The 26,412-nt window shown below is 41.4% G+C and overlaps 2 protein-coding genes across 5 annotated transcripts in view; both read right to left on the reverse strand.

Annotated features, from left to right (window-relative positions):
• Nucleotides 1–13,762, reverse strand: part of LOC115571264 (formin-2-like) — a 28,300-nt gene extending 14,538 nt beyond the window's left edge. The window contains exons 1-7 of one of the 2 annotated variants that reach the window (XM_030400547.1): nucleotides 11,478–13,755; nucleotides 7,902–8,152; nucleotides 5,175–5,353; nucleotides 4,652–4,802; nucleotides 4,185–4,196; nucleotides 3,051–3,103; nucleotides 51–1,012 (exon numbers count right to left, since the gene is read on the reverse strand). In XM_030400547.1, the coding sequence (XP_030256407.1) occupies nucleotides 51–1,012; nucleotides 3,051–3,103; nucleotides 4,185–4,196; nucleotides 4,652–4,802; nucleotides 5,175–5,353; nucleotides 7,902–8,152; nucleotides 11,478–13,138 (3,269 nt within the window). In that variant the 5' untranslated portion in view covers nucleotides 13,139–13,755. Of the gene's footprint in view, nucleotides 1–50; nucleotides 1,013–3,050; nucleotides 3,104–4,184; nucleotides 4,197–4,651; nucleotides 4,803–5,174; nucleotides 5,354–7,901; nucleotides 8,153–11,477 lie in introns of both variants that reach the window. The other variant, XM_030400548.1, reaches the window with a different exon arrangement.
• A 4,026-nt stretch (nucleotides 13,763–17,788) lies between these two features.
• LOC115570809 (muscarinic acetylcholine receptor M1-like) lies at nucleotides 17,789–25,988 on the reverse strand. 3 transcript variants are annotated; one of them, XM_030399568.1, is made up of 6 exons: nucleotides 25,809–25,988; nucleotides 24,615–24,724; nucleotides 23,684–23,856; nucleotides 21,703–21,998; nucleotides 20,208–20,917; nucleotides 17,789–20,057 (listed from the first exon to the last, which is right to left on the reverse strand). In XM_030399568.1, the coding sequence occupies exons 1-6, from the start codon at nucleotides 25,835–25,837 to the stop codon at nucleotides 19,561–19,563; spliced, it is 1,815 nt and encodes a 604-aa protein (XP_030255428.1). In that variant the 5' UTR covers nucleotides 25,838–25,988; the 3' UTR covers nucleotides 17,789–19,560. The 3 variants fall into 3 exon arrangements, with proteins under 3 accessions (XP_030255428.1, XP_030255426.1, XP_030255427.1); XM_030399566.1 differs by having other exon boundaries at nucleotides 20,181–20,917; XM_030399567.1 differs by having other exon boundaries at nucleotides 20,181–20,917; nucleotides 25,805–25,988.
• Between the last annotated feature and the right edge of the window lie 424 nt (nucleotides 25,989–26,412).

A 26,412-nucleotide genomic window follows, 5' to 3' on the forward strand; every position in this document is an offset into this window, starting at 1 on the left:
AAACAAACTGCAGTATTTTCTTGAGGCTATCTGAGCTACAGCGTCTTAACTTTTTGACTGTCAGCTGGATCCTGGTCCAGTAGAGGGGCTTCATGGGTCTGGGTGGCTCTACTACAGCCTTCCTGGGTGGTTTCTCCTGCGTCAGACCCAGAGCGAACAGGCCCAGCGGGAGAGGAGGAGGCAGGGAGCCCAGAGCCCCTGGTGGAGCCAGAGGAACACACATGCCTCCTGGTGGAGGCGGGGGAGGAGGAGGTCCACAGCCTGGAGGTGGTGGTGGGGGAGGTGGGCCTCCTACTCCTGGTAATGGTGGGGGAGGTGGAGCCATGCCGCCAGGAAGAGGAGGAGGAGGAGGTGGTGGGGGCGGAGCAATGCCACCAGGAAGTGGAGGAGGAGGAGGAGGAGGAGGTGGAGGTGGAGCAATGCCACCAGGAAGAGGAGGAGGAGGTGGGGGTGGAGGTGGAGGAACTGCTGAACCAGGAGGTAATGGGGGTGGAGGTGGAGGAGCTGGCATCGAGCCTCCTGGTAATGGTGGAGGAGGGGGTGGAGGAGGAGGAGGTGCCACAGTCTGTCCTGGTAAAGGAGGAAGTCCTCCTGGAAGGGGAGGTGGAGGAGGTGGAGGAGGCTGCAGCTGACAAGAACACGGAAAGCCATCCTGCCTGGGTGGAGGCTGCGGGGAGCCCTTGTCTCCACACGGCTCAGTACAAGGCACTTTGAACTTAAAGCTGTCATCCATGGGTGAGGTCTGCACAGACTTGGCCTCCAGGCAGCCCAGAGTGGCCGCTGCTTCAGTCTGCAGGTGAGCATCACACACATCCCTCAGCAAGCTCTCCTCCCCTCCACACTCCCTGTCTGTGGTGGAGGGGGGGGCTTTCACACTGTCTCTGTCCAGCAGAGGGGGCTGTCGCTCCAGCTCTGCTATCTTAGTCCTGAGGTCTTCTATGGTTTGTTCCAGCTGTTGGATGACGTTGACGTGTTTTTCTTTCAGTTTTGTAGAAGGAAGAACGCACTCCACCTGCAAATAAGAGACAACCGTGAGCAAAAATACAGCAAAGATCAGAGAGGTCAAATGTGTTTGTTGGAATCACTTCCTCAAAAAATCTGCATGGGACAAAATAAAGTCGTATGTAATCTGTAATCTTATCAAAATGATCATTATATTAATGGACAGTCAAAAGACGGTCAAAAGTTAACATCCACTTGTAACGAATATGTACATCATGGCAGTCTTGTGGAACTGCCACTGTAGAGTTTCTACAACTCTTATTTTTCTGTGATGGAATGACTACTGACTACTTTACAAAAAAGATTCATGAAATCTGGTTCAGTAATTAATCAATTAAAATGTGACCAAACGTGCTGGGTCAATCTCTTGGCTGTGGATCCAAAAGAGACATGGTGATGATGGTAACGTCCGGTGCCCAACCGTAAATCTAAACATGTACCCGCTGACTGTTTACAATCATATGGATGCTGGTATAATGGGTTGTGATTGAGATACTAACCCACCATGCATCCTGGAAAGTGACAAAGTAATGTTTTTCACTCTAAATCACATTGTGACATAATCGCCATCAGTAAACAAAACCTGTCTGACCCTGTCATTCGCGGGGAGGGATTCTGTTCTCTGGGGGAAAGTTCCCTGAAGTATCAGGAGGGAGGGTTGACCGTCGTGGTGATCTTTTCAAGACAGTAACTACAACAATACAGTAGTTGAAGGTGACAAACACATGGTGAGTTAAAGTTTTCGGCCGGGGACAGACGCTGTTTTTTGGGTAGAAATGTGACGAAGTGTTGGTTGGGCAGACAGGATGACAGACGCTTCAACACGTATAACTGCTGTATTTTGTACTGTACTGCACTACCAGTTACTACGTCACTGTAGTATTATTATTTTGTTGAGTGAAAGATCTGTTTAGCTGTCAGACTGTGAACCCCGTAGATCGACACGCCCCCGCTCCGAGCCACCGGCTTTAGCACAGATGCTGGTATGCCTCTGCTACGCCTCTTTCAGATCAATACTGAGCTCCTCAGACTTTCCCATTGTAGTGTTTGGGGCTGAGTTTAGTGGGTGTATCAAATAAGCCCGTTTAAAATGAACCCAGGAAAGTCATCTGCAGTTATCAATCATAATCACTCAGAAGAAGTTAAGAGGTCATGCAACAAAGAAAATCTGACTCACAGAACTTTCTATAATCACCAAAATGTATTGTTAAAGTTGTTATATGTACATTTTTTTGTAAAAAATGTAAAGTCAGGATGTTTTCTGTGACAAAGTAGTATGTGTTCCACTCATTCCATCACAGAAAAATAAGAGCTGGAGAAATCATAACTCAAGACTGCCATGATATACATGATCTTTACAAGTTTATGTAAATTAAGTATGTAATAATATCACGATTTTATAAGAAAGAAGTCATTATATTTAAACTGGCAATAGACAAGTCTATCGTTAAAGTAAATACTGCTTACTGTGTAATGGCTTTAGAAAAATGACACCATCAGCATACAGTCTGGTTCCCGTAAGTCTCGCTTTCACTATGCTACTCACTATTTAAACACTGTGCAGGGGGGATTTGAAAAGTTGTCTGATTCCAGTTATAGTTTGAGAATATCACAATAAATTGTATGCTTAAATTAGATTGGCGAGATTAGATTACATGTGCATGATTTAGCATTGTTTGTCAGTCCAAACACTTAATATTTCTTTGTATAAGCAGAACATTAGGCTCTTTTTGGCCAAATTTGACTATCTCAGTGCTCAGGTGTTTTGCTACAAGACATGCCTGTAAAATATTTTGGTCTTTAGAGGCCACTGTTTATAATTGACAATTCATATAAAAATACATTTTTAAAATTATAATAGAGTGTGACAAACTGTGGGACGTTAACTTGAGGATGTGCTCTGCTTTTGTTTTTTGTTTTTTGGTTGGTTTTTCTTTCTTTCTTTCTTTCTTTTTTTTTTTTTTTTTTTTACAGATATTTGATTAAAAAAAAAAAAATTATTAGGGGAAACAGGCCTAACCAAAGAAGAGAAGATTTTAATGACTGACCTCTTGGCTCTCCTTTTGTTGTTGCCCTGAACCCAAGACGGCTGCATGGTGTTCTGAACAAACAGACACATCAGCAGGTCAGTACAACACAGTACAACAGAGACACTGTTCGGCAGGCTCAGAAGTCTCCTGTAGGTAACTGTGAACATGAAGTTACATTTTAAATTGGTTGATCTGGTGACACATTGTGATCTACTGATGGATATTGGACCCAGTACCAGTGTCTCCTAATGGTATGGCCAACAGCCAGTGAACATGAAGCAGCAGCACCACTTTCTTCTGCATGATAAAACATTGTATTTATAATCTGATCTCTTGACTTTGATGTCTGCTTCAGCCAGTTAGTTGCAGAGTTTTGAAAACTTAACACCAGGTTGTAAAGCAGTGATGTCACTGGGTTCTGGAGTGTACCCTTCAAGGTTTGGAGTTAAACGTTGGATTAACTTTTGAAATTATAGATTGCACAAAGAGCATCACACCACTTATACCATAGTCACTACCAAAGAAAAGGACCATTAATTTTTATCTTAATGGGTTTCACAATCAAAATATAAAGTATTTCACTAGCAATAACTCAGTTTCCCTGGCAAAACCTGGGGGTTTGATAGCTGTAACAGTTATTACATTCCCATAAAGTCGTTATGCCTTGGAAACGTTCACTCCTTCAGTAAATAGGACAGACCTTTAGATACAACTTAGTCTACTCAACTTTTAGAACTCTTTGGCTCAGCTATTAGCCAGAAAGCTAACTTTATGCTAGCAAGATTCAAAGTCAAAGTCAAGGTGTCTGTTTATCTTGAATTAATTGACACCATGCAGCCAATCAGAAGTGACACAGACCATGGTATAAAATGACATTAACACTGTTATTGGATAAGCTTTGTGGGCATCTTCTCTAAAAGAGATGGCTCCGTGCAATAAGACAGTGAGCAGGTTGGCATTTATTCATCTCCAGCTGGGAAACGCTGCCCACCATGGAGCGGCAGGTTATTTTCAGTCATAATATTTTCACACAGGCAGACAAATCCTCACCTGGGGCCTAACGATAATGTCGTTCTGCTCATGTTTACAAATTCCCTGACTTTGAATCAGCACAAAAATACAACCCACAATATACAGAAAATGTTCACTCACCTCGATTGTCCTCTAAAGATGCACAAACATGGAGATGGAGAAACCCCATAGGAAAAGTAGAAAAAAAGAAACAAAGTAAAAGAATGATTTCATAAAACTGAATAGAGACCAGGCATTCATACATTTGAAACATTTGGAGATCTTGTCTTTTTCCTCAAACAAATTGTTTATGTTTATGACTGGATTTTGAGATGCTGAACTTAAGAATAAAAGACAGCTCATATACAGTAGGTTGTAGAAAAATGCAAACAACTATTATCTTCACAAACTGTAAATTCTAAACACTATATACTGTGAACAGGTTTAATACATTAAAAGTGTGTACAACTCCAAATCAGTGTTAGTGCTAAAACTTTTAAAGTCATAAATCCATAAGTCCTGCTGTACTATCAGCCCTGCCAACTCAGCAGACGGTGATATACACATAGTGTTCATACATATAGGATATGTGCAAGCGTAGTTCTTACCCGCCTCTGTGGATTTGAGTCCAGTCTTACTGTCTGCTCCTGGCTTGACTGGAGGCCACGGGCCCTTAAGCTGCCCTGGTAGTTTCACCTCCAGAGGATCCAGAGAGTGTGTCGGCTGGTTGACTGCTGCCCATGTATACAACTGGTCATGCTGGGAAACACAACTTGTTCAAAATGGTTTGCATTTTATAACAGATCCACTGACAGGCATTACAATCAACTCTGTAACATGCTAGTTAAAAAAAAAATAGATTGGGGCCAGAGATGGTGTACTAACAGAAACAAATAATAACCATATATATAAATATATATATAAATATATTGTACTAAAGCCTTTGATTTATATTGTGTATAATGTTTTTATACATGTTTCAACTACTTTTTGATGATTTGTAAAGTCAATTTCTTTTCTTTTTCATGCCACAGTGCTCTTTCCATATACACACATACATAAAAACAACTTGCAATGTATATAACCTGAAAACAAAGTTGGTTTAAAATGCGTGGGAGTTTGATTACATACATGAAACTTGGTGGATGCTGTGGGGGTGATGTGGGTGGTGCTGCCTCCTAGCTGCTCTCTGAAGCAGTCAGTGAACGGCAGCAGGAGGCCCATGGCCAAGATTCTGGAGCACAGCCTTTCAGCTTCCTCCGGCTCCTCCTGCTGCTGCTGCAGGAACAGCTTCTCCAGCAGAGTTCGACCTGATCAACAGGTGAGAATAACAAAGCAATTTATTTTACTTAAATCCCCACAGGCAGAGGTAAGTTCCTCATATCCTTACAGTTTGTTTTCCCTGTTTTGAATGCTGCAAAACGTGAAGTTAGTTTTGAAATAAAAAAAAAAAAAACTTTCTTTCATAATCAATTAGTGCTGGCAGTAATATTTAGGATATTGATGTCTGACAGGCCCTGGTGATCACAAGGTGTTTCTTTTAAATGTTTCCCTTTATTAATCCACGTACCTACATGCAGCCTACTACTTCTTTCTACAGTCATGTACTGTGGTCCTCATTTGGAACATTACATACACTAAAAGCTGCCAAATGTCAGGTAGAATGAATCGAGTTGTATTAATGCTGTTGTATTACTTTTGCGTTATTGGAGGAGGGTTTTGTTTTCCAAATCCAATGTTCATAGCAGCAGAACAAGAGATATCATATATTTCCCCACACATTATTCTTCCCTGTCTAAACCACAGATTTATAACAGAAGTAGAAACCCAACCAAAAGGTGGCAGCTGTTCAATCCAATTAAATTTACTTGTCAACAAAACCTTCTCCCGCAAGCCCTGCCTATGAGTTCTCACTCTGCCCATAGACTTTATATGGTGATGATGTTGTGATCTCAGCTTGATAGGTTTTACAAGTATAACATCCCCATGCATCAAACACTCATAACAGAGTCATAATTGACCTTGTTAAAGGTGTTCTGTCAGGATTTCTACACACTTCTCTGGCAGTCTATGAGGAAAAAGCTTTTTGGGACACATGGGAATCTCACACTGCAATACCACTAGTGGCCACTGGGCATAAATGGGAAGCAAGGCTGATTTAAGGCTATATTTCAGTATAAATAATAGAATCATGGTCAAAACCTATTGCTTACATTACCCACAATGCAACTTGTCGCCAACAGTTTGGTCGGCGAATGTAGCCTCAAGCTCCGAACATCAAGCATAGTACAGATCAGTCTTCACACAGCTCCCTCCAGAGACACAGAAGATTGCTTGCTAGTGACTTAACGGAGCTTTGTTGGTGACTACGGGAAGTAAGAGTGTTTACAGCTGCGCTTCTGACCAGTACACAAGACAAATACGTCATTAGTTAAAGACAAACCTTCAACCAGGTAGCCCTGCTGTAATGGAAATTGAAATCCCCGCAGCGCTGGGCTGATGTGCCGAGTCAAACCGAGTAAAGCCAGGCCAGCAGATGTGATGGAAAAATGGCAAATGTGTATTAAGCTGACCAAGCTTGTCATTTCTGTACATCCAGATTCTTAAGGAGAACATATGATTTGGTAGCTTTATGTCGCAGCTTCTCCCAACAATGTTTTGGATTATGCAAGGGTTGATTCTTGTGCCTCTGTTATTTACCTTCACATTCTGTCATCAGCTGAAATTATCCAGAATTTTAAGGTGTCTTGTCACATGACTGCAAATATGACACACAACTATAGCTGTGTCACCAGACAACTGCAAACCAATGGACCCCTTAGGAAAGTCCATTAAATAACATTTGGATCATGAAATGAGGAACTCTGAAGTCATAAGAGTCATAAGGATAAGAGACATGATCTTAAAACGTCCAAAAAGTGGAACTACTGCAATGGACTATTCTGGGGTATGTGTCAGATACCAGGGTTGTATCAAGGACCAAAACGCTCAGCTATAACTCCTGGTTTCATATCACTGCAATTCTATTACTTGTCTATAAATCACTGAACATGTTAGTTCTTAAATACCTGTATGAACACACTTCCCCTTACAATTGCATTTGTGTTACAACGCCACTGTTGTTCAAAACGTCTGCCCTTCAAGTTAACTAGAGGTACTTTTATTCTGCACCTTTCTACAAGCTCTGAAGATGTATGTTTGAAAAAAAAAAGATCTGTCTACATAAAAATGTTATCAATAAGGCCTTTCAGTTTACTTTCATTAATTTTCTCCTGTGCATTCTCCTGTGTAATCTGAGTTGCCTTTGGGTATGAAATGTGTAATATAAACACATTTGCCTTACCTTGCCTGCTGTTAACTTAAACAAGAGCACATGAGTAGACAAAGGTCAATGGAAAAAGGCTGAGCTGAAAATATCTTTATGCATGTATTGATTGCCAACTCCTGAACACAAATGGCACCAGCATGCGAAAGCTTGACATCTATTTTTAGAGAACTAACTAAATGTTTTTAACATAGACAGAATCACAGATGCCATGCATCGATCTTTTTGTGGATCTATTTAAATGTTTTCACTGACTTGCAGTATAGAAAACTCCTTCTCTCAGCTTTCCTTTGTATACACCCTGCCAGAAGCCACTAGTGCTTTGGATGACCAGTGTCATCCTATGTATGCTGACCTCTAGCTGCTCACCTCAAGATTTAGAATCAGATTACATACATTTTAAAAAGCATACAATCTATTTTTCATGTCCTCAGAGCCATTAATGCACACTAGTGAATCCTCTTTCTTTCTTATTGTTTCCCCAGGAAACAATAATCATTGACTGGATTGAAACTGATCCATTCTGTACCGACCTGTGAAGATGTCCTGGAAGCCGCAGGTAGAAACCTGTCCACAGGAGGATCTTCTGGTAGCACAGATGGGTTGGCTGCCTCCTCCTCTGTAGCCCAACAGATATTCTCCCGAACCTCCGTGGCTTCCTCCGTCCTCCTCTCTGCTCCTCAGCCTCCTCTCAAGCTCCTCAGTCCAGTCAGCTGAGCGACTCAGAGTCCCCGCAAGGCTTCGAGAGCGCTGCCTACGAACTTGGTGACCATCAGCCATCGTCCTGTCAACATTTGCATTTTAGGTTAGCTTTACTTTGAAAGCAGATCACTCATACAATTAAATATATAGGGTACATTATAAGTGACAACGTTTTGAAGGACCACACCAGTGTTATTGCATTTTGTTGCCTATTCAGTATCAATCTTGAAATTTAACACAGACTCGTTATCAAAGGATGCTGGCGTGTTTTTCAGACTTTAGTTTTGGTATCTGGATTGTTTTTCATTTAGACATTTATGAAAATGAACTTAAAAACCTGTCTGGGGAATTTTAGATGTTTTAAAATGTTAAAAACAACCCCCCCCCCCCGCCAAAAAAAAAATAGGCTCCATACAGATTGTGTTGGGTAATCCCAGCCTCTAGAGCCCCAACATCCCAAATTGCAAATTGTTCACTGTAGCTTTTAAACTAAAAGCATAAGTGTACACCCCGTCTGAAGCAGGTGCATAAGCTTAAAAGTGTGTTGAGGGTGAAAATAACATCTTTTGTAAAGCAATTTGAGATCTTGGGTGTTCCACAGACTTGAAATAGCTACTTCAGTTGTATGGAAGAATGCTGCAAAGCTGGTTTGCTGTCCAGACATCTTTTGTGGACTATTCATGGAGGTGAATAGATAATGACAATAATTTTCAAACTTTTGAACTTTTTTCCTTTAACATTATTAAACAAACAATATTTTATTTGTATTAATTTGTATTGGGCGGCAATAGCTCAGTCCGTAGGGACTTGGCTTTGGGACTTAAAGGTCGCCGGTTCAAATCCCAACCGGACCAAAAAAAGAATAATATGGACCGGCAGTTGGAGAATGCTGTTTCACATCCTGGGCATTGCCGACACTGCTCGTTGGGCTCCATGGCATGTGTGGCAGCCCCTTCAATCATCTCCTCTACACTGCGTGTGTGTGCACCTGTGTGTTATGCGAGTGGAAAAAAGAGTTTCCCAATTTGGGATTAAAATAGTATATATTAAAAAAACATATTTTGCCGTTGGAACATTAACATTGTGATGCAGGGGAGCCACAGTCACAGTGTTTCCATCATAACCTTATTAGAGAGTGAATCCTGCTGCAAAAATATCCAACAGGCTACTCTGTATCTAAAGAATTTGGATGTTTCGGATGATCCTTTTTTTTATCATCTTTCAAAAAAAAATTTAAAAAAAGATAACGAATGGATTAAACATTGTGTTTGTTTACATATGTTATTTTGAGGGGTTACAGATGACAATACAAAAGCCCATACTGAGGATTGGAACATCCACTACGTGAAAGTCAGTCCAACACTGAACCAGTGGACTTGCTGCTTTATCAGACAAGACAATTCATTGATTTTGATGAGTTTTACCAGAGACGCAATTGCCACATCCAACTGATTGATCCTCATCCTAAAAGTATGTTCTCAAGTGAAAGTGAAAGTGAACTGAGAGCTCTGCTGCTTGGTTAATTCCAAGACTTCTTCAGGACATTTTGCCGGGGACCTCTTAACATCAGCCTGAGTCTTGCTTTGGGTCATTACTCAGTGCTAAGTCAAAATACTATTATGCTTATGTAGTCATCTAAAACATATTTAATACTCCTTGAAAAGGTTCTGATTTTTAAACAAAGTCACACAGCTAACATTTGTCAGCTAGCTAGCTATAACTGATTAAAGCTGGGGTTGGGTGAGTTATTTTACAAGCAATGTTTGTTATATTTGTAGACAAATCCTCCCATTGCTGTTGCAGGCCACTAATAAGCCCATCAATCATTTCACCTAGATCGAATTGAATGTAATTATTCAACAGCCTACCTGCTTGTGTATATGCACCTGTCTACCATAGTCCACTCTGCTCTTAAGCTAGCTAGTCACACAAGAGTGTCAGAGAAAGTGCAGCTAAAATTTCCCAATATTAACATGCCGGCTTAACAGCAGCGAGTACTAACAAAAGCCACGTTCTTTGTTTACATTCAATATGATAATGTTAGCAGTTTTCTTACATGAGTGAGACATTAGGTGGTTGGAAATAGTAAGCAATGAGAACGTTTGCAGTGTGCTCAGAGTACACACCCCATGAGACTGTTAATCCACGGCTAACACAGTTAGCACAAAGCACATACCCACAGCAATACGCAGTAACTGCTATCCTGGGTAGCCTTTTGGACTGAGGTATGTTTTGGAAGGCTACTTTGCTTTTTTTAATCACATTTTTTTTTTTTTACAATCAGCAGAGTTGTTATTTATGTATTTATTAAGGGAAAAAAGCTAAGTTAGGTTGTTGAATGTAGCATAGGCCAGCGAGAGCTACAGGGGTCATAGTATACAGCTAGCATGCTATGTGTTTTGGAGGAGTGGCTTTCGAAGGGGGTCTGGAGGGAGGATGCTGGACTATTTTGTTGGAGACTTTAAAAATGTAGCTTATTCTTGCTGATTTCCAAAAAACATGCCAGCAATAGTAATTAGCTTATTTAGCCAAATAGACAAATGCTGAACAAAACTTTTGCTACTTTTGTCTATTTGGCCACAGTTTTTGTTAACTGCACATTTAGTGTGAAGTTAGCCTTGCTTGACAAGCCATATCGGGACTTTGTTGATGGTCAGTTCTGTTTGGTTGGTTTATTACAGTAAGTTTTTAATTTTCATAGCTTTGAGTATTATTTCTGTCAGTTAGAAAGAGATACACTAGCAAAGCTAATTGCTGAGATCTGGGAACAAGGTGACATAGCTACAGCATTTATCTATAGGGCGGCTGTGGCTCAGGGGTAGAGCCAGTGTTTTGTTATTTAAAGGTTGCTGGTTTGATTCCCCTGGTCTGCTTGTCGATGTGTCCTTGGGTAAGATACTGAACCCCAAACTGCTCCTGATGTGCTGGTTGCCACCTTGCATGGCAGCCACGGTCATCAGTCTGTGAATGACTGTAAATCGCTTTGGACAAAATTCTTGTTTTTTTTGACTAACCTGGAGGGTTGTTCACAACATGTCTGGTCATCACACTCCTCATGCTTCTCTCCTTATCTGAGTCAGACAGTCTGACCTGTTTCTAGCACGACATTCCCAGACCCCCACAATTAACCCTGTAAGTGTTTAGCACCTGGAATGATGCCCCAAAAAACTGAAATATGATCCAAACCGAAGTAGCCTAAACTTTAATTGTTGTTTAATGATCTCACAAACTAAATCCAGTTTACCTACAACCCTGATTAATATTGTCTGATGAGAGTAAAAACTAAATCTGAGTTTATGTTAAGAGCACACAGTATCATCTGTGCTATCATACCATCATTTGAAAGGTTAAGAAAAGCAAACGTACGTTTCAACATCATAATAAACATGCTGTAACACCACAGATACCTGTGGAGGTGATGGTGGGCTCTGCGCGGGGACAGGGGGCTGTGGGAGGGGGACAGGGCTGGGGACTGTCCTGGGGAGCTGAGCTGTCTGGTGGTGGTCTTGATATAGGAGGGGAAGATGGGAGGGTAGGGTTTCACAACGGGGCTAGAGGAGTTGGAAGAGTGGGTGGACCTGAGGAGTCGTTTGGCCGACGTGGGGCTATCCTGGGGAGGCAGTGTGGTGAAGCACACGCTGCTCCTGCTGCACTGTTGACTGGAGGGGGAGGCACTAGTGCTGGCAGCAGCAGAGTGGTTGGATTCAGATCCAGCACTCAGGCAGTCCTCTAGGGACTCTGCACTGGTACCCGAGCCCAAGTGACCCTCACCTTCTTCAAACACGGTCCCTGAGCTCAGCCCTTCAGTGGGTTCAGGACTTTTGTTTTGGCTGTCTGCAGGTGGAGGACTGAGATCTGCATCCGGCCCAGGCTCCCTCTCATCCTCCTGCCGGGTTTCACCCCCTGCTTCCTCCTCCTCCCCTGAGATTTTCCCATTGCTGTCGTATGTGAGAACAGGGAAGCTGTTACGACTGGTTGTCATGGTGACCGGGCTGACTGCTGCCCCCCTCGCAGTAGCCATGGTGATGTCTGTGTGAGGGGGCTGCTGCAGCCAAGCATGCTGGTCTTTTGTGCCTGTGGCAACACAAAGAGGGACTTCTCTCACCCGTTCCCCCTGCCCCATCACATTGAGCTCCGGATGCTTCACAACCTCCTCTTCCTTCTCCTTCTCCCTACTCTCGTGCACCTCTGTGTGGAGGGGGATATGTAGTGTTTCCGGCTGGTCCAAGTGCTTGACAGAGCCAGACAGGGTCCCCGTCTCCAGGAACGACAGAGCATCAGAGCCCAGCTCTAATTCCTCCGGGGTCAGGTCAATCACCTCAGGAGGAGTTAATTTAACTACCCCATTACTCTGCTTCCCTTTGACCTCTCCTCCTCCCCAGCTCAAATCTTGCCCTTTCTGTGCTTCCGCAATCGAGTTAACCCCCCCATGCTGTTGGTGCTGGAGCCTTATAGCGAGCTGGATGTCTGCTAGCAAATCCTCGTGGTCAGCTGCTGAGTGGAAGCTGTAGATATCTGTATCAGACCCCGAGCTCCCTCCCTTCTGCCCTCCATCCTCAGTGGGTGATGTTGCTGTTGTCGAGGCTTTCCGCTGCACCTCCTGCCTCTGTTCTCCTACATTTGCATCCTTTTTCCCTTGCTCCAGTTTCTTTTTCTTCTCAGGGAAAGCACCCTCGGTGTCCGACTGTCCGAGCTCATCTGCAGACATTTCGGGTGTTTTTGTGCTGTCCAGTTCATCATGTTGAGATGCTAAAACGTCCTCCTTTGAGCCTGTCACTGAAGAGCATGCGTCTCCTTTCCCTTTCAGATTGCCCTTTCTTTTCCGGATGGAGAAAACAGAGGACTTGGACTCAGATTTGTTTTTCTTCTTTCCTGGTCCTGTGCAATGCATCCCCCCTCCTCCTCCTCCACTGCTGCCTGCTCCTTTACCTCCATGCTTACCATGTTTCTTTCCTCCCTTTTTTGTCGTATCCCCTCCTCCCTCTCTCCATCCTTCATCCAGTGAAGGGTAGCTTCCATTACCCGATGCTAACGCAGCTTTCTTTTGCTTAGCCTCCTGGTTGCCCATGTTGACGGCGAGTGTCCAATGGCTTCCTGCCTCTCCTCCTCAGGTCATGCCTGGGAGAGCTCCTCCTGCCTTGGGGAGCTTTTAGATACCCAGGAAAGGCAGAGTCCTTTTAGTCTAATCTGTGGATGCACGTCTTGTGGTGGAGGAGGAGGAGCAGCTACTGCTGCTGCTGCTGCTGCTGCTGCTGATAGTGTTTTTTCCCCCAGCTCTGTTGTGCGCTGATCTTCCTCGTCGTTTTCCGGTGACGAAGGCTGGCACGGCAGTGATGTTGACGCTAATGTAAGAGAGGGATACAGCTCCCCTTTTCCTCCTCCCCTTTCTCTCTCTGTCTTACCCTCCCCCTCCCCCTCATCCTCCTCCTCTTCTCCATCTGCTGAAAGGAGTGACGCAGGCACTACATGCACAGTGGACAGGGAGGCAGATTGGGAGGGATGGAGAGCGACCGGGATGAGGATACTAAGCCAAGCCTGCCGGAAAAAAGGGTAAGAAGTCCTGAGAGGAATAAAGATGCAGGGACTGGAATAGGGGATTGAAATCTACACCCTCCTGTAGAGCCTCTTACCCAGAGTGCTAATTGTGGGCGAGGCTCCAGTAACCAGACCTCCTATGCAGCGCTCTGTCACTGCAGGATACTGCTTCACTAAAGCATAAAACTGCTTTAACGGACAAAAATACGCATCATTCACGAAGACTACAGCTGAGACATTTGTTTAAAGGAAAAGTTCCCCCGAAAATGAAAATGCTGTCATTATCTCACCCCAGTGCCACGATGGAAGTTGAAGTTTCGTGGTCCCCAAAACATTTCTGAAGCATCACAGCAAAACAGTGTTGCAGCATTCTCCTTAACAACTGAAATAGCTGGATAAACATAAAAGACAACTGAAAAAACAAAAAAAAACATAAGATGTCTCCATACAGCTCATCTGGCGTAATCCAAGCCTCTGGAAGCCCTGACGTCCCAAACTGATTAGAAAATATAATTTCGACCTGGGACACGTGGTCGAGCTCATGCAGCCAAGTCAGACTTGGTGAGAGCTAATGCTTTTAGCTTAGCTGCTACAGTGGACATTTTTTCTTCAACTTCTGGATTACGCTGAACAAGCTGTATGGAGACATGTGGTGTTTTTTATTTTTGTTCCCTATCCCCATCTACTTCAGTTGTTTAGGATAATTGTCGAACACTTTTTTGCTGTCAAGCTCCAGAAATGTTTTGTCAGCTACAGACATTTTCAATCTACATAGGGGGGAATAGTTCATTTCCATTTCCATTTTTAGGTGAACTGTTCCTTTGCGTGATTATAAACAGTTCCTAGACTTTTTTTTCCTTGGCAGAGGGAGTTTGCTCTGTTGTCACACTCTGTTGTCAGGGAAATGTAGATTTCAGATAGAAACTCCTTTCATCATGAAAATACTTTCAATAACAAAGTTACCAAAATGGATATATATACATATATATACAAACATACATGACATTCTGTTGATATTACTGTATAATACTCAATAAAAAATGTCATTTTAGTTCAAAAATATAGTTGTGGACAGTTGAAAATCTGTTTTACTAGTTTATTTGAGTCCATGTTAAACATTCTCAGAAAATAAACACACTGAGTCTGAGGACTCAGAGAAGATTGTATGGATCCAACACACCTCTTCCTTTTCTAAAATATTACTTCTTTTAAGGAGAAATGTCACTTTCTCGATACAACAATGCAGCAATTAGTCATAGAGTATAATACTGTGTAACTGTAACCACAGTCCTAAAACAACACAATTTAAGTCATTTATCAATTTAAGCACCACTTATTTATGTGAACAGTTTAGGTATGTTTAAATACCTGTGTTAAATGTGACAGCTAAGAAGAATGATATATGACCTAAAGATCAAGACTGCCCAACATAAGACTGTGGATCATTTATGTTGCCTGAAAGTGTAAAGACGGAAGTGTGAAGACAGAGCTGGAGGACCGTGGATCATAAACTATTTTTTGTTTTTTTGCAACATGGACTCATTTTGTAGCTGCCTCTGCCAAGAACATCAGCTCATCCAGCCTTTTCTTGTTAGTCCGTTGCTGGTAGAACCTCTCCCAAAGACAGAAGATACAATTGTACTTCATTGTTTTGCCTTTACAGCTTCTTTCCTCTACATCATAAATCTGCAGTGTGGTATTTATGACAAAATCTGCAGCCATTAAATAATCAGTTTGACAACTGAATTTGGCAGTTTGATCTTCAAGCCACTTGGTGGCGATATTGCAGCATTATCACAGAGAGTTGCAGCAGCGTCACACAACATGTCAGAACCTTTTTAAAAGAATTCCCAGCAGTCATGGGTAAACATGTTAAAGCATATACATTTAATTTTTTATTGCTCTTCAACTCATATTTACATGTGAACATCAATGCAAAAAAATATATATTTTGTACAGAGTTGAGTTGTACACATTAACTAAAGGCACCCTGTGGAGTTTTCTTGTAAACAAACAAAAGTTATGTCTGAATTCCGTGTTGCTTACAAAAACACATTGTGTGTATCTTAAATTGTGTTTGTCAGCCACATGTTCGTCCTCATACAACATTATTGTTAACATCCATGTTTACTTGCTAGCAGTCCTCTTCTTTGTTATCTTTGTTGGTGAATTGCTGCATAATGGTCGGTTGGACATAGCGGCACCAACAGTGTTTCAAATGCATGTCATCATGCACATGAATGAGATAAATAAAACAGGGACACATTCATCGCAAAACAGCTCTATAGCGCTATTAGAGGTCTAGAACTCCACAGGGAACCTTTAACATTCGTAGACACACACATGCAAAGTATTCACACTTTTTTTTTTAAACCATGTATATATTATCTCACAGCAGTACGTAACTCTCAGAAATATTCTCATATTTATGTCAGTGGAAAAACAGCAGAGGTGGATCAGAGAGGATGTCCTGTACTGTTGGATGTCATCTGGCAAAACAAGGCACAGTGAGAGTGTAAGACACCGCTAGGGGCTTTATTCTCAGAACAGGAAACCTCAACAAAGATGAGAGGACTTTTATTTCACTTGTGGCGATTTAAACTGCAGATGGATCGTTGAATATAAAAACTTTAACAAACTACTGTACTATACGAAGGATGGATGGGATGTATACATTAAGGGCCGCCTTTTCAAAATAGTCAATTACTGGATAGTCAGAGGGAGAGCACAGTTTGTTCACTGGTATGTGGAAACAAAAGAAAGGCATACAGTTTTTAAAGCAGTCAAGCATTTCTCTAACTTTTGTTTTTGTTTTCTGTTCCCACAAGCTGCAAGCTGTGTCGCTCTTTACACTCTCTATAGCTTCTTCCTCTTCCTCCTCCTCCTCCTCTTCCTCCTCCTCCTCTCTTTCATTCAGGCCCCCTTCTGATGGACCACAGGCACTTGGGACCATCTACCTCTTCTGGCTCCTGCTGCCTCACACATTGTTGGATCCGGATCATCACACTCTGGGCTCTGCTGGATCATTGCTCATCTCTGTTTCACTATCTCCTTATATCTTTATTTCTGTAAATTTGATTTCTCTGTCTATTACTAATTATCTTGTGTGGCCTGCCCTCTTCCAGGTCACTAGGGTGGACAGGAGGTCGTGTGGCTCGGGCACCACTTGGCGATGCCTTGTCCTGCTCAGTCGTCTCCTGGAGCCACACACTCTCCTCTGTGGCTCTTCCTGAGGTTCCTCCATCATTTTTTTTTTACCCAGTTGAAAGAGATTTTTTTTCCATTAACATGGCAAGTTTTTCCTCACTTGAATCGAGGGTCTAAGGACAGAGGAGGTCGTTTACTGTACATATTGTAAAGCCCATTGAGGCAAGGTGATTGCTAGTTTGGGCTTAAGTAAAATTGATTTGATTTGATCTCTGCAACACAACAAAAAAGACGTCTTTCCCATAACATCACTACTGTTGTTTCCTCACATTCTACAACAGTGTTTTAAACTTCAAGTACTGTCCATAACTCAATCATTGCCTCTTTAAGTAAGCAAGTCTTCCTCGTGTTATAACTGACAGAAGAGAGAATTGTCATGGTATGTTTTGTAAATAATCAACAACACTGTACTGAACATGGGCCATAATATGCATGGCATAGCTGTGGCTTTATTCCAACTGTGCACCAAGCATTCACATTATTATCCTATAGTATTTACACGGATGTACTGACAAACAAATGGGATAAGAGTCAGTGCCACACAGTGTTGTGTTTTTTCAAATACATTGCTGTGAGCAGCTTTAGTCAAATACTACATTATTGAATAATAATCATTCATTACTGATCTCCTGTCTCAACCAAGGTATCGACATACATCCGTATTGTCCTCATTGGATGTTTCTATACTTGAAAATGATCGAGTCTATTTCTAATTGTGTTTATTCTTTTTCAGTGAGTGTCCAAACTACAGCACCAGACCAGAACCTTAATCTAGTGACAACACATTGGTTGCGACAGGTTACTGCATGACAGTTTATTTGTTAGACCTGGCTAAAATTCTTAAAACAAATCTAATGCACCCTATCTGTGGTGAGGGTTGGATAAATATTAGAAACACTCAAAAGAACACAAAACAATCCAAGAGAAGCACAAACTATGACCTCCAAAATTACCATAAAGATAAAAAGGACACCTCTCTAATACAATGTTTAATATGTTACATAGGCTTACCCCATAAATTGGATACCGACTATATGTTATAACATTTGGGTTATCAATCAACTTATTAATTAAATAGAGTGAAAACAGGCCATCAAATCTTTCATAAGCATTTAATCTATTTGTATGAAACAAAAAGTTATGCCTAGTAGTTCAGTAACTACTGCCATTATCAGAAGCCAGAAGCTGTGATTATTCTTTACTGGGAACTCTTTATACACTTTGAACTGTATTTTTATAGGTCATTTTTATCATATTTATTTTCACTGAACACAGATATTTAAATACCCTACTTCAAATCTCTCACATAAAACAGGCTCAATGGCATATATAAACTGAGCTCCAAATTCTTCTGGTAATATTAGTATTGAAAAACAAACAAGAACGGGGTTGCTTTGATTAAGACAAACAATCCCACAAGGCTCTTACATCCTTCAAGTTAATTTTCTTAACTACACCACAGAATAATTATGTAGTTCTATTATTTTAGGCGAAAATAATTCACTGTTTTTATTTGTATATAAAAAGTCTAACTTTGACTCCAGGCTCATTGCTCCTCGAGGCTGTGCTAATTTGTTACACCCCTCAATTCAAATTATTAGTACGCAAACCATATTTTTGTATTGGTAAAATTTGATGCCAAATTCAATCATAGTGCATTTCAAATGAGCTCATGCTGAAGTCTGTCCAAACCCCCCAGTTGTTCAGTCTACAAAGGGCCTCAAGCGGGCTTTTGCCCTTAACAGAGAATCCGCTTGAGGTGCAGTCTTCATTGCTGAAATTACCCACAATTCATTATAGTTCAGATTTATGTTTGCACAAAAATGCTCTGTGCTTTGAAGAGTGCTTTGATGAACAGGGAATTAGCCCCCTAGATTGCGAATTCTTGTCTTGTTTGTGTTGTGATTAAACAGTAAATGAATTATGGCCCACTTACAGCCCTCCCACTTTCTGGTTGTCAAGCGGGGGATGTGGCACAGGAGGACAGCGGAGTTTGTGTTTTTGTTGTGGTTGATTTGAAAAGACAAACAGCCAGTGGCAGAGTTGAGCCATAGTTGCACCAGTAAACACATCATCACTATGGCTTTTGCAGTTGCAGTGTTTCCTGGGCTCATAGAGTACAGACAGGCCATGCAATGGAACAGCAGCAGGGAACCCCACCGCAGACACACCCTTGCAGCAAAGAATGGCCCAGGCGGATGACTGACCCCAAAAAGAGTAGCAGAAGCCCAGGAGAGAGGCTGAAGGGATTGGTGTGTTTATCTGAAAAACTACAGTTTAAAAGCCACCAAAAGCAGACTTTATCAGAGCTACTTTGTGAGTTCAAATCAAGCATAGAGAATGCAACCAACAAAGCCAACCAATCAGATGATGACTTAGGCAGGTTTTGTGAACACTCAGGATGGTGGTTTGCCTATTAGTGATGTGGGGGGGGGTGGAGAGGGACGGAAGGTATTTGAGATGTACTTTGGTCAGGCCTGTCTATCAGTGGCTTAAATTAGCCTTGCAGACTAGTAGTAGACAGTCTGCACATGTAGAGGGTGGATATTTGGATTCAGCGTAACAGACCAGGCTTGAGCACCTCTGCTAGCTTGGCAAAACTTCCTGTAAGGCCAGAACTTGTTTTGTTTTGCAAATTCAATTCAGGATCATTTCCCTGAAATTTTAGGTGTGTATGCTGCATTCCAACTCTGAATACAAATCAGGAAATGTATCTTTAAATACAGATCCATCCAATCATTTGTCACTCTACATTGGGTCTTTTTTCTTGAAAGCCACAGCCTTCCGCTGTTGAAATTGAGGCTTGTTCTTCTTTTGATTCCACTGGCACATTAAAATGTCCCTGAAAGTTGTCCGGAAGGTCTTGTTACACAGGGCATAGCACATGGGGTTGACTGTGCTGTTAACATAACACAACCAGTAGCCTAATGCCCATAATGTTTCTGGGATACAGTCCTGACAGAAAGTGTTGACCAACACCATAATGTTGTACGGTAACCACGTCGTAATGAAGGCAAAGAGGATAGCACTTAGGGTCCGAGCTGCTTTCTTTTCATTTGCCTTTTTTTCATTTTTACGTTTGCTGATCTCTGTCTTGGCCTTAGAGGCAAAGCGTTTGGCCATTGCTGCATCTTTCATGGTGATGGATGCAGGTGATTGGTCGGCTGATTGCGATCCTTTTGGACTTCTGTTAGATGATGATGGTTGTTTCCCCTTATTTTTCTTCACCCCAGACTTCTTACAATCTAGATAGAAATGATAGATAGAAAGATAGATAGATAGATAGATAGATAGATAGATAGATAGATAGATTATTTTTTATACGTTAGATCATGCAAACAATACCACTTAGTACAGTTATGGCCAACCTGTTGGAGGCCTTGATGGGCTCGCACCATCTGCTTCCTCTTCTGAACCTGACTTGTCCCCACAGGCATCAACTTCATTGTTGTTAAAGCTGTCACAGCTGCTCTGTTCTGCCTCGTCGACTGTAGTTGTTGTGGTGTTCACAGACCTCTTGGATGCATGGCGACCTGGCAACATTGATGAAAAGTGGAAGCAACACACTCCACATCTTCTATTGCTTGCTAGTCCTCCTGGTATATTGGCATTGTCTTTGTTTTCTGTCTCTGAAGCCAGTTGGTTCAGTTCAGAGCTGCTGCAGCTTTGAGAACTCATTTGGCGTACCATTGCTGACGACTCTTTCTGGCTGTTATTGGCATCTTCTCCACCAGCTCTTGCACTACCACTGGCTTGATTCTGTGCTTGATTTGATTTGTTGCCTGACCCAGATCCCTTTAGACCTTGTATATCTTTAGCACGCTTCTCTGTCTCCTGATACATCTTCCAAAACAGGAATGCCATAATAGTTACTGGCAAGTAGAATGCAGCAATAGCAGTGCAGAACGTAATGATGGGCTCGGTCAAGAACTGGATGTAGCACTCTTTAGGCTGGACTGTCCGCTCACCTACAATGTACTGCCAAAACAAGATAGCTGGAGCCCAGAGAATGAAAGATATGGACCAGGCTAATCCAATCATGGTCATGGCCCGCTTGGTTGTACGCTTGGCCCGGTAGGTCAAAGGTCTGGTCACAGAGAAATACCTACGAGGAACAGAAAGAGAGACGAAAACTGTAATGTACAGAATGACAACTGCATTGTTTTCTTGCCATGAACATTCATATTTAATGAAGATTCTACACAATGAACATTAAATGTGCCCTGTTTCCAATGGACATGGCATTATACCATCATGATACCACAGGGAAATAGACAAATATAAGCAACAACATTAAAACCACTGACAGGTAGAAACGCTGGGTCATGATGAGACTTGATAAGCTTCCCCAACACTGTTGCAGACAAAGTACAACTTCTCATGAGAACAGCACTCCCCAGTGGTACTGCCCCCGTCAAGGCATGGACAAAGTACCTCTGGGGATGTTCTGTGATGTCTGGCACCAGAGTGTTAGCAGTGGAGTTCTGTGGGTTGCAAGGTGGGGCTTCCATGGATCGGACTTCTTCTGGCATGTCCAACAGATGTTCAATCATTTAGGTTTCCCCAGCAGAATATTGCTTTGTAATAAGATAATTAATGTTATTAATTACTAACCTGTCAGAGGTTTCAATGTTGTGGCGGATGTGTGTGTGTACGGCCTTTGTGATTTGGATACTCTGAGCCATTCAATGTTAGAACACTGCACATTCATAATAAAATAGCCCTCCTCTTAGCCCTATAGTAAATATCAGCATCCGCAGTTGATCTGTTTATTCTATCGTATAGGTTTTTCATGAAGGTTATGCCAACAATATATGGCAGTGGCTTCAAAGAGATTCTTTTAAGTCAGGTTTATCAACAAAGAAATATATATACATCATGTTTGTCTACCTGTCAAAGCTGATGACAAGCAGGTTCATGACTGAGGCATTACTGGCAACGTAGTCTATTGCAAGCCACAAGTCACAGACCACTGGCCCCAGAGCCCACTGGTCCATGATGATGTAGGTGGTATACAGGTTCATTGACAGTGTGCCGATGGTTAGGTCAGCAAATGCAAGGCTCAGCAGGTAGTAGTTGTTCACTGTCTTCAGTGCCTTATTGATCTTGAACGACACCAACACAAGGATGTTGCCAACAACAGTGACAAGAGAAAGTGATCCAGTGAGGAAGACGATTATGATGACCTGAAGATGAAAGGGTAAGAAGAGAAAACCATAGACAGTGGTTAAGTCCATTACAATATGGAATATACTCATATAATTTTTATAATGACTCAAAACCTCAAAAAGTAATCCTAGTTTACTGTTTGCATTCTGAAACTTGTGTTGGGTATCTCTCAAATCATCACTACTAAGCTGAGTAAAAATGGTGTTGTTTTTAGTTCAATACTGGAACACTATAATGCATAAAACGGGTAGCAGACCATTAAAGGCAATAAGACAATTTCTTAACACTTGCTAAAGTCGCTATTGAATGCTAGCATCTACAGGCATTTGTATTTATTTCTTAAAATATCCACTGTTGGGCTGACACACATTTCAAAAACATTTTAAAGTCTTGGAATAGCTGTGGGCATTTCAGAGGGCAAGCACCACAACTTCAGAAGCCATGATTTAAAGGCATAATAGGTCAAATATGGCAATATTTTGAAGGTAGCTCCAAAGATAAATGCAGTGGCAAATCACCAAAGTGACCAATAACTGCTGCTCTAGCTATCATCGGCTGTAGCTATCTACCATTAGCTAATTAGCTTGTGGCTGAGTTAGCTGTGGAGCTAGTCATGCTAGAGTTTGCCTGAACTGAGACCTCAGATCGCAGGGAGAGTCACAACAGATACAGTATGGAAGTGATTTACAGCGGCTCTGATCAGGATCTCTAAACCAAAATTATGGGGGACTATCAGACTATCACCTCTTGGGATTCAAAGTGGTATTACAAGACTTGGCTAGCTGTTTAGCAGCTGGTAAGTATACTTAAGAAGACATCTCTGTGACACAGTATAAAGACATTTTTGACATAATGTCAACTTTTTAACTTTAACTTTTGTTTCTCATATTCTGATAATAATGTCATAAACTAAAATTCTGGCCATATTGTACAAATTGCCCCTTTACATCATGCTTAACTTGCACTGAATGATATATCAGTGCCCTGGACAATAAGTAACATCATGCTGCACTTTTATATTTAAAAACTAACCTTTTTAGGTTTAGATGAATATAACATTTAATGATTTTACAAGAACATGTCAAGAAGAATTCAAGTAGTTTGAAATTAAGTGCCGTTAAAGCAACTATAGGTGGCCTAAAACAGTCCTTTCTGGATTATTTTCCATTTATTATTTATATAAATAGTGAATTCACACTCAAACAGATGCAGGTGATACTCATCTCTTAATCAGTCAGTTGCAAGTCTACAGTCAGCTTCTCTTGAGTTTATTTTAGTGGGTGGATGGATGGATAGAAGGAATTCAACCTCTTAGGGAAGTACTTAAAAATAATTAAGTCATTAATTAATTTAGACGAGTCTTAGACAAAAAGCCTCTGAGCTTTCCATAGATGCAAAATGATTTTGGAACACCAAAAATAAGCAACTGGTTCAAATGAGCCATAAATTCCCCGGAGCTTTGGAGCAGCCATGTGAAGAGTGTAGCTGAATGTTTGTTTAGTCGCTACTGAAGCCATGGAATTTACACAGTTAAGCTATAAAACTACCCTGCCAGCTCTGTACAGGAGGGATTTCAACCTGCAGCGTACATGTCTAATATCTGCAAATTAAGTTGGCAAAACTGTAGCAGTTAGCTATATGATCTATCAATTACAAACATTTCTACATCTCTAAAACTCCCCCATTATGGCATATGCCATACCTGCCAGATAGTATGTCCTCCTAATGGGTCAAAGTCCTCTGCTGGCAGCATTAATGTCCTGTTAGCTGACGAATCAGTGAAGTTTCCTCCATGCCTTGAGCCATGACTTGTATTAAGCTGCTTCCATCCACCAGCGCTGTCAGATAATATGGCCAACTCCTGGTACGAGCCACCTGAAGATGTGGAGAACCAAGTATTTTTTTAATGCAGCAATTGAGGGCACTACATCAAGTTAAGTCAAGACAAATTATATTTTATATATATATTATTATGCAGTGCGAAATCACAATAGAAGTAACCTCATGATAGTTTTGATAAAAAGCAGGTCTAGACCACAACAATACTTACCAACACCATAATACCATACCAATACAATAATTTCCTAAAACTCCCAACATCCCCCCAAGGATGTTGCTGTAAAGCCCCTTACACTTAATCTATCTTTTAATCAACTAATCATGACAGTTTAGGTAACCCTTCTAAAAGACTATATACATTTCTATCAGAGATTTGGAGAGTTGACAATGCTTGTCCCTGTGTCATTTATCTATTCTTACCATATTTGCTTTTATTTTTACCATGGCTTCCTGATTTATTGTAAATAATTGATCGTAATTTTAAGTGTTCAATTCAAATTTGTTTTATTGTCACAACAGCAATATTGCCAAAGCATCAAGAAGCAATAACACAACATAAAAGCATTCATAAAATCTAACAATAAAAGAGTGGCACAGTCACGTTATAAGCTACTTGTATCAAATATTTGTTTGATACAGCAAATTATCTGGTATAACCTATTTTTTCCTCTTTGCTCCCCGCGACATATCCTTTTATTAAATACTTTTACAAAGATAATTCAAAATTTTCGCACAACTTCACAATTCTTTCATTACTTAGTTGTTACAATGATACAAAGTTCTGTAGACAGTACCTAAGATGGCAGGCTTGGCTATGATAGTGGTATCATCACCAGGAGAACTGTTGCTGAGGAAGTGAATTAAATCCGAGCTGGAGGTCAGGTTCATGATGACCAACGGACAGCTGCAAGAAAAGAAGAGGAAATTGATTTTCAGATGCAAAAAAAACATTTAAAAGGTGTCATTTGTAGGTAAGGTCAAGGCAGCTCTAAAACTATAGGAGGCAGCATAAACAGTTACTGCTGCTCACTGTATTCTTTAATGTAGCCATCTTTGGCTGAAGGGACTAGTTAGTAAGTAACGGCAAACTGATGAGGCGGAGTATGTTACATCTTACTCTCTCAACTGAGGATTTATTTCAGAACAAACCAGAGGTGATTGAGGAGAGAAAGCAAGTTTTTCCTAGTTTGATAAAAGAAAAAAAAAATCAATGTTGTCGTACAAATACGATTCCATGACACTTTCAAACAGGTAAGACAAATACAGATAGAAAAGAAAAAACAAAAAGTAGTCACTTCTTATAATACAAGTTATGGTTAACATGGGCAACAAAAGGAAGCAGGCAACTCTGGCAACTGGTAGTTACAGAGAACTGCTGGTACAGAAGTGAAAGAGTAAAATGTAGAAGTTCCGGTACTGTTTACTGGCCAGTACTGGTCTGGCCCAGTTAAAGAATTGGTTGAACTGGTCTTGTGCCAATTCATAACAAAGGGTCGTGAGATGGAAATAGCAGAGTAATGAACAGTGGGAATGTTATAAGTTATTAAGATACTGTAATAAAATAATTGAATTTACAAGCTTACTGTATACTTATTACATGTCATTGTGTTTCTGAGTTTGTACAGCACCCTGTGTTAAAACTTAAATGGTTTGATGCAACAGTTTTCCGCAATTTTCTAGTAAAGTCAACTAACTCGGGATAAGAGTCGGATTCAGTTTACATACGTTACCTAACCCATGGGTTGGACCACACCCCCATAACATCACAGATGCTGGCTTTTGAGCTCTGTGCTGGTAACAGTCTCGGAGGTTCTCATTAAAAACAATCTGAGCTGTCAACTACATGCTACAGCACATTTTCCACTATGTGTCAGCCCAAGGACACTGGCATTCAATGTTTATTTGGTTACGTGCAGATATTTCTCACAATTCTCGTGTTCGTTTCTTGATATTATAGATTGTTGATGTTATATGTTGATATTACCTACATTTCTTGCATTGTTCCAGCATGGTCCATGCAGTTATTCACAAAATGGTGAACCTCATTGCATCTTTGCTTTTGAATGACTGAGCCTTTTTAGGATGCCCCTTTTATACCAAATCATGGTACTAGGGATGTAACGGTTACCGGTGTCACGGTAAACCACGGTAAAATTCCCGACGGTGAAGGCTACCGTTTAAGTTTTAATTACCATGGTAACCGCCGCGGTCGGTAACCACGGTGTGGAAAACTCGCGGCGCATGCGCAACGTGCAACGTGCGCTTGTTATGTAGTGAATAAGACATGGCGGAGGGAGGACGTGATACTAGCGGTCCTCACGGCATTTTTCCGCCTTCAAAGAGAACCAAATCTGCAGTCTGGGCGTATTCTGGTTGTTATAAGAATGCTCAGGGACAGCTGGTTGAGGATGGCAGCCCTATCTGCAGGAGCTGCAAGAAGAAAGTTGTTGCAGGGGCGGCAACACCTCCAATTTACTTACTTTCACTTTACGACCATCACCCGCAACTGTTCAGATAATTCTGGTCACTATTACCGCGGTGTGAAATTTTCATATCGTTACATCCCTACATGGTACTTATCACCTGTCACAA

The sequence above is a fragment of the Sparus aurata genome, chromosome 20 (genome assembly GCF_900880675.1).
Source record: "Sparus aurata chromosome 20, fSpaAur1.1, whole genome shotgun sequence".
NCBI lineage: Eukaryota > Metazoa > Chordata > Actinopteri > Spariformes > Sparidae > Sparus > Sparus aurata.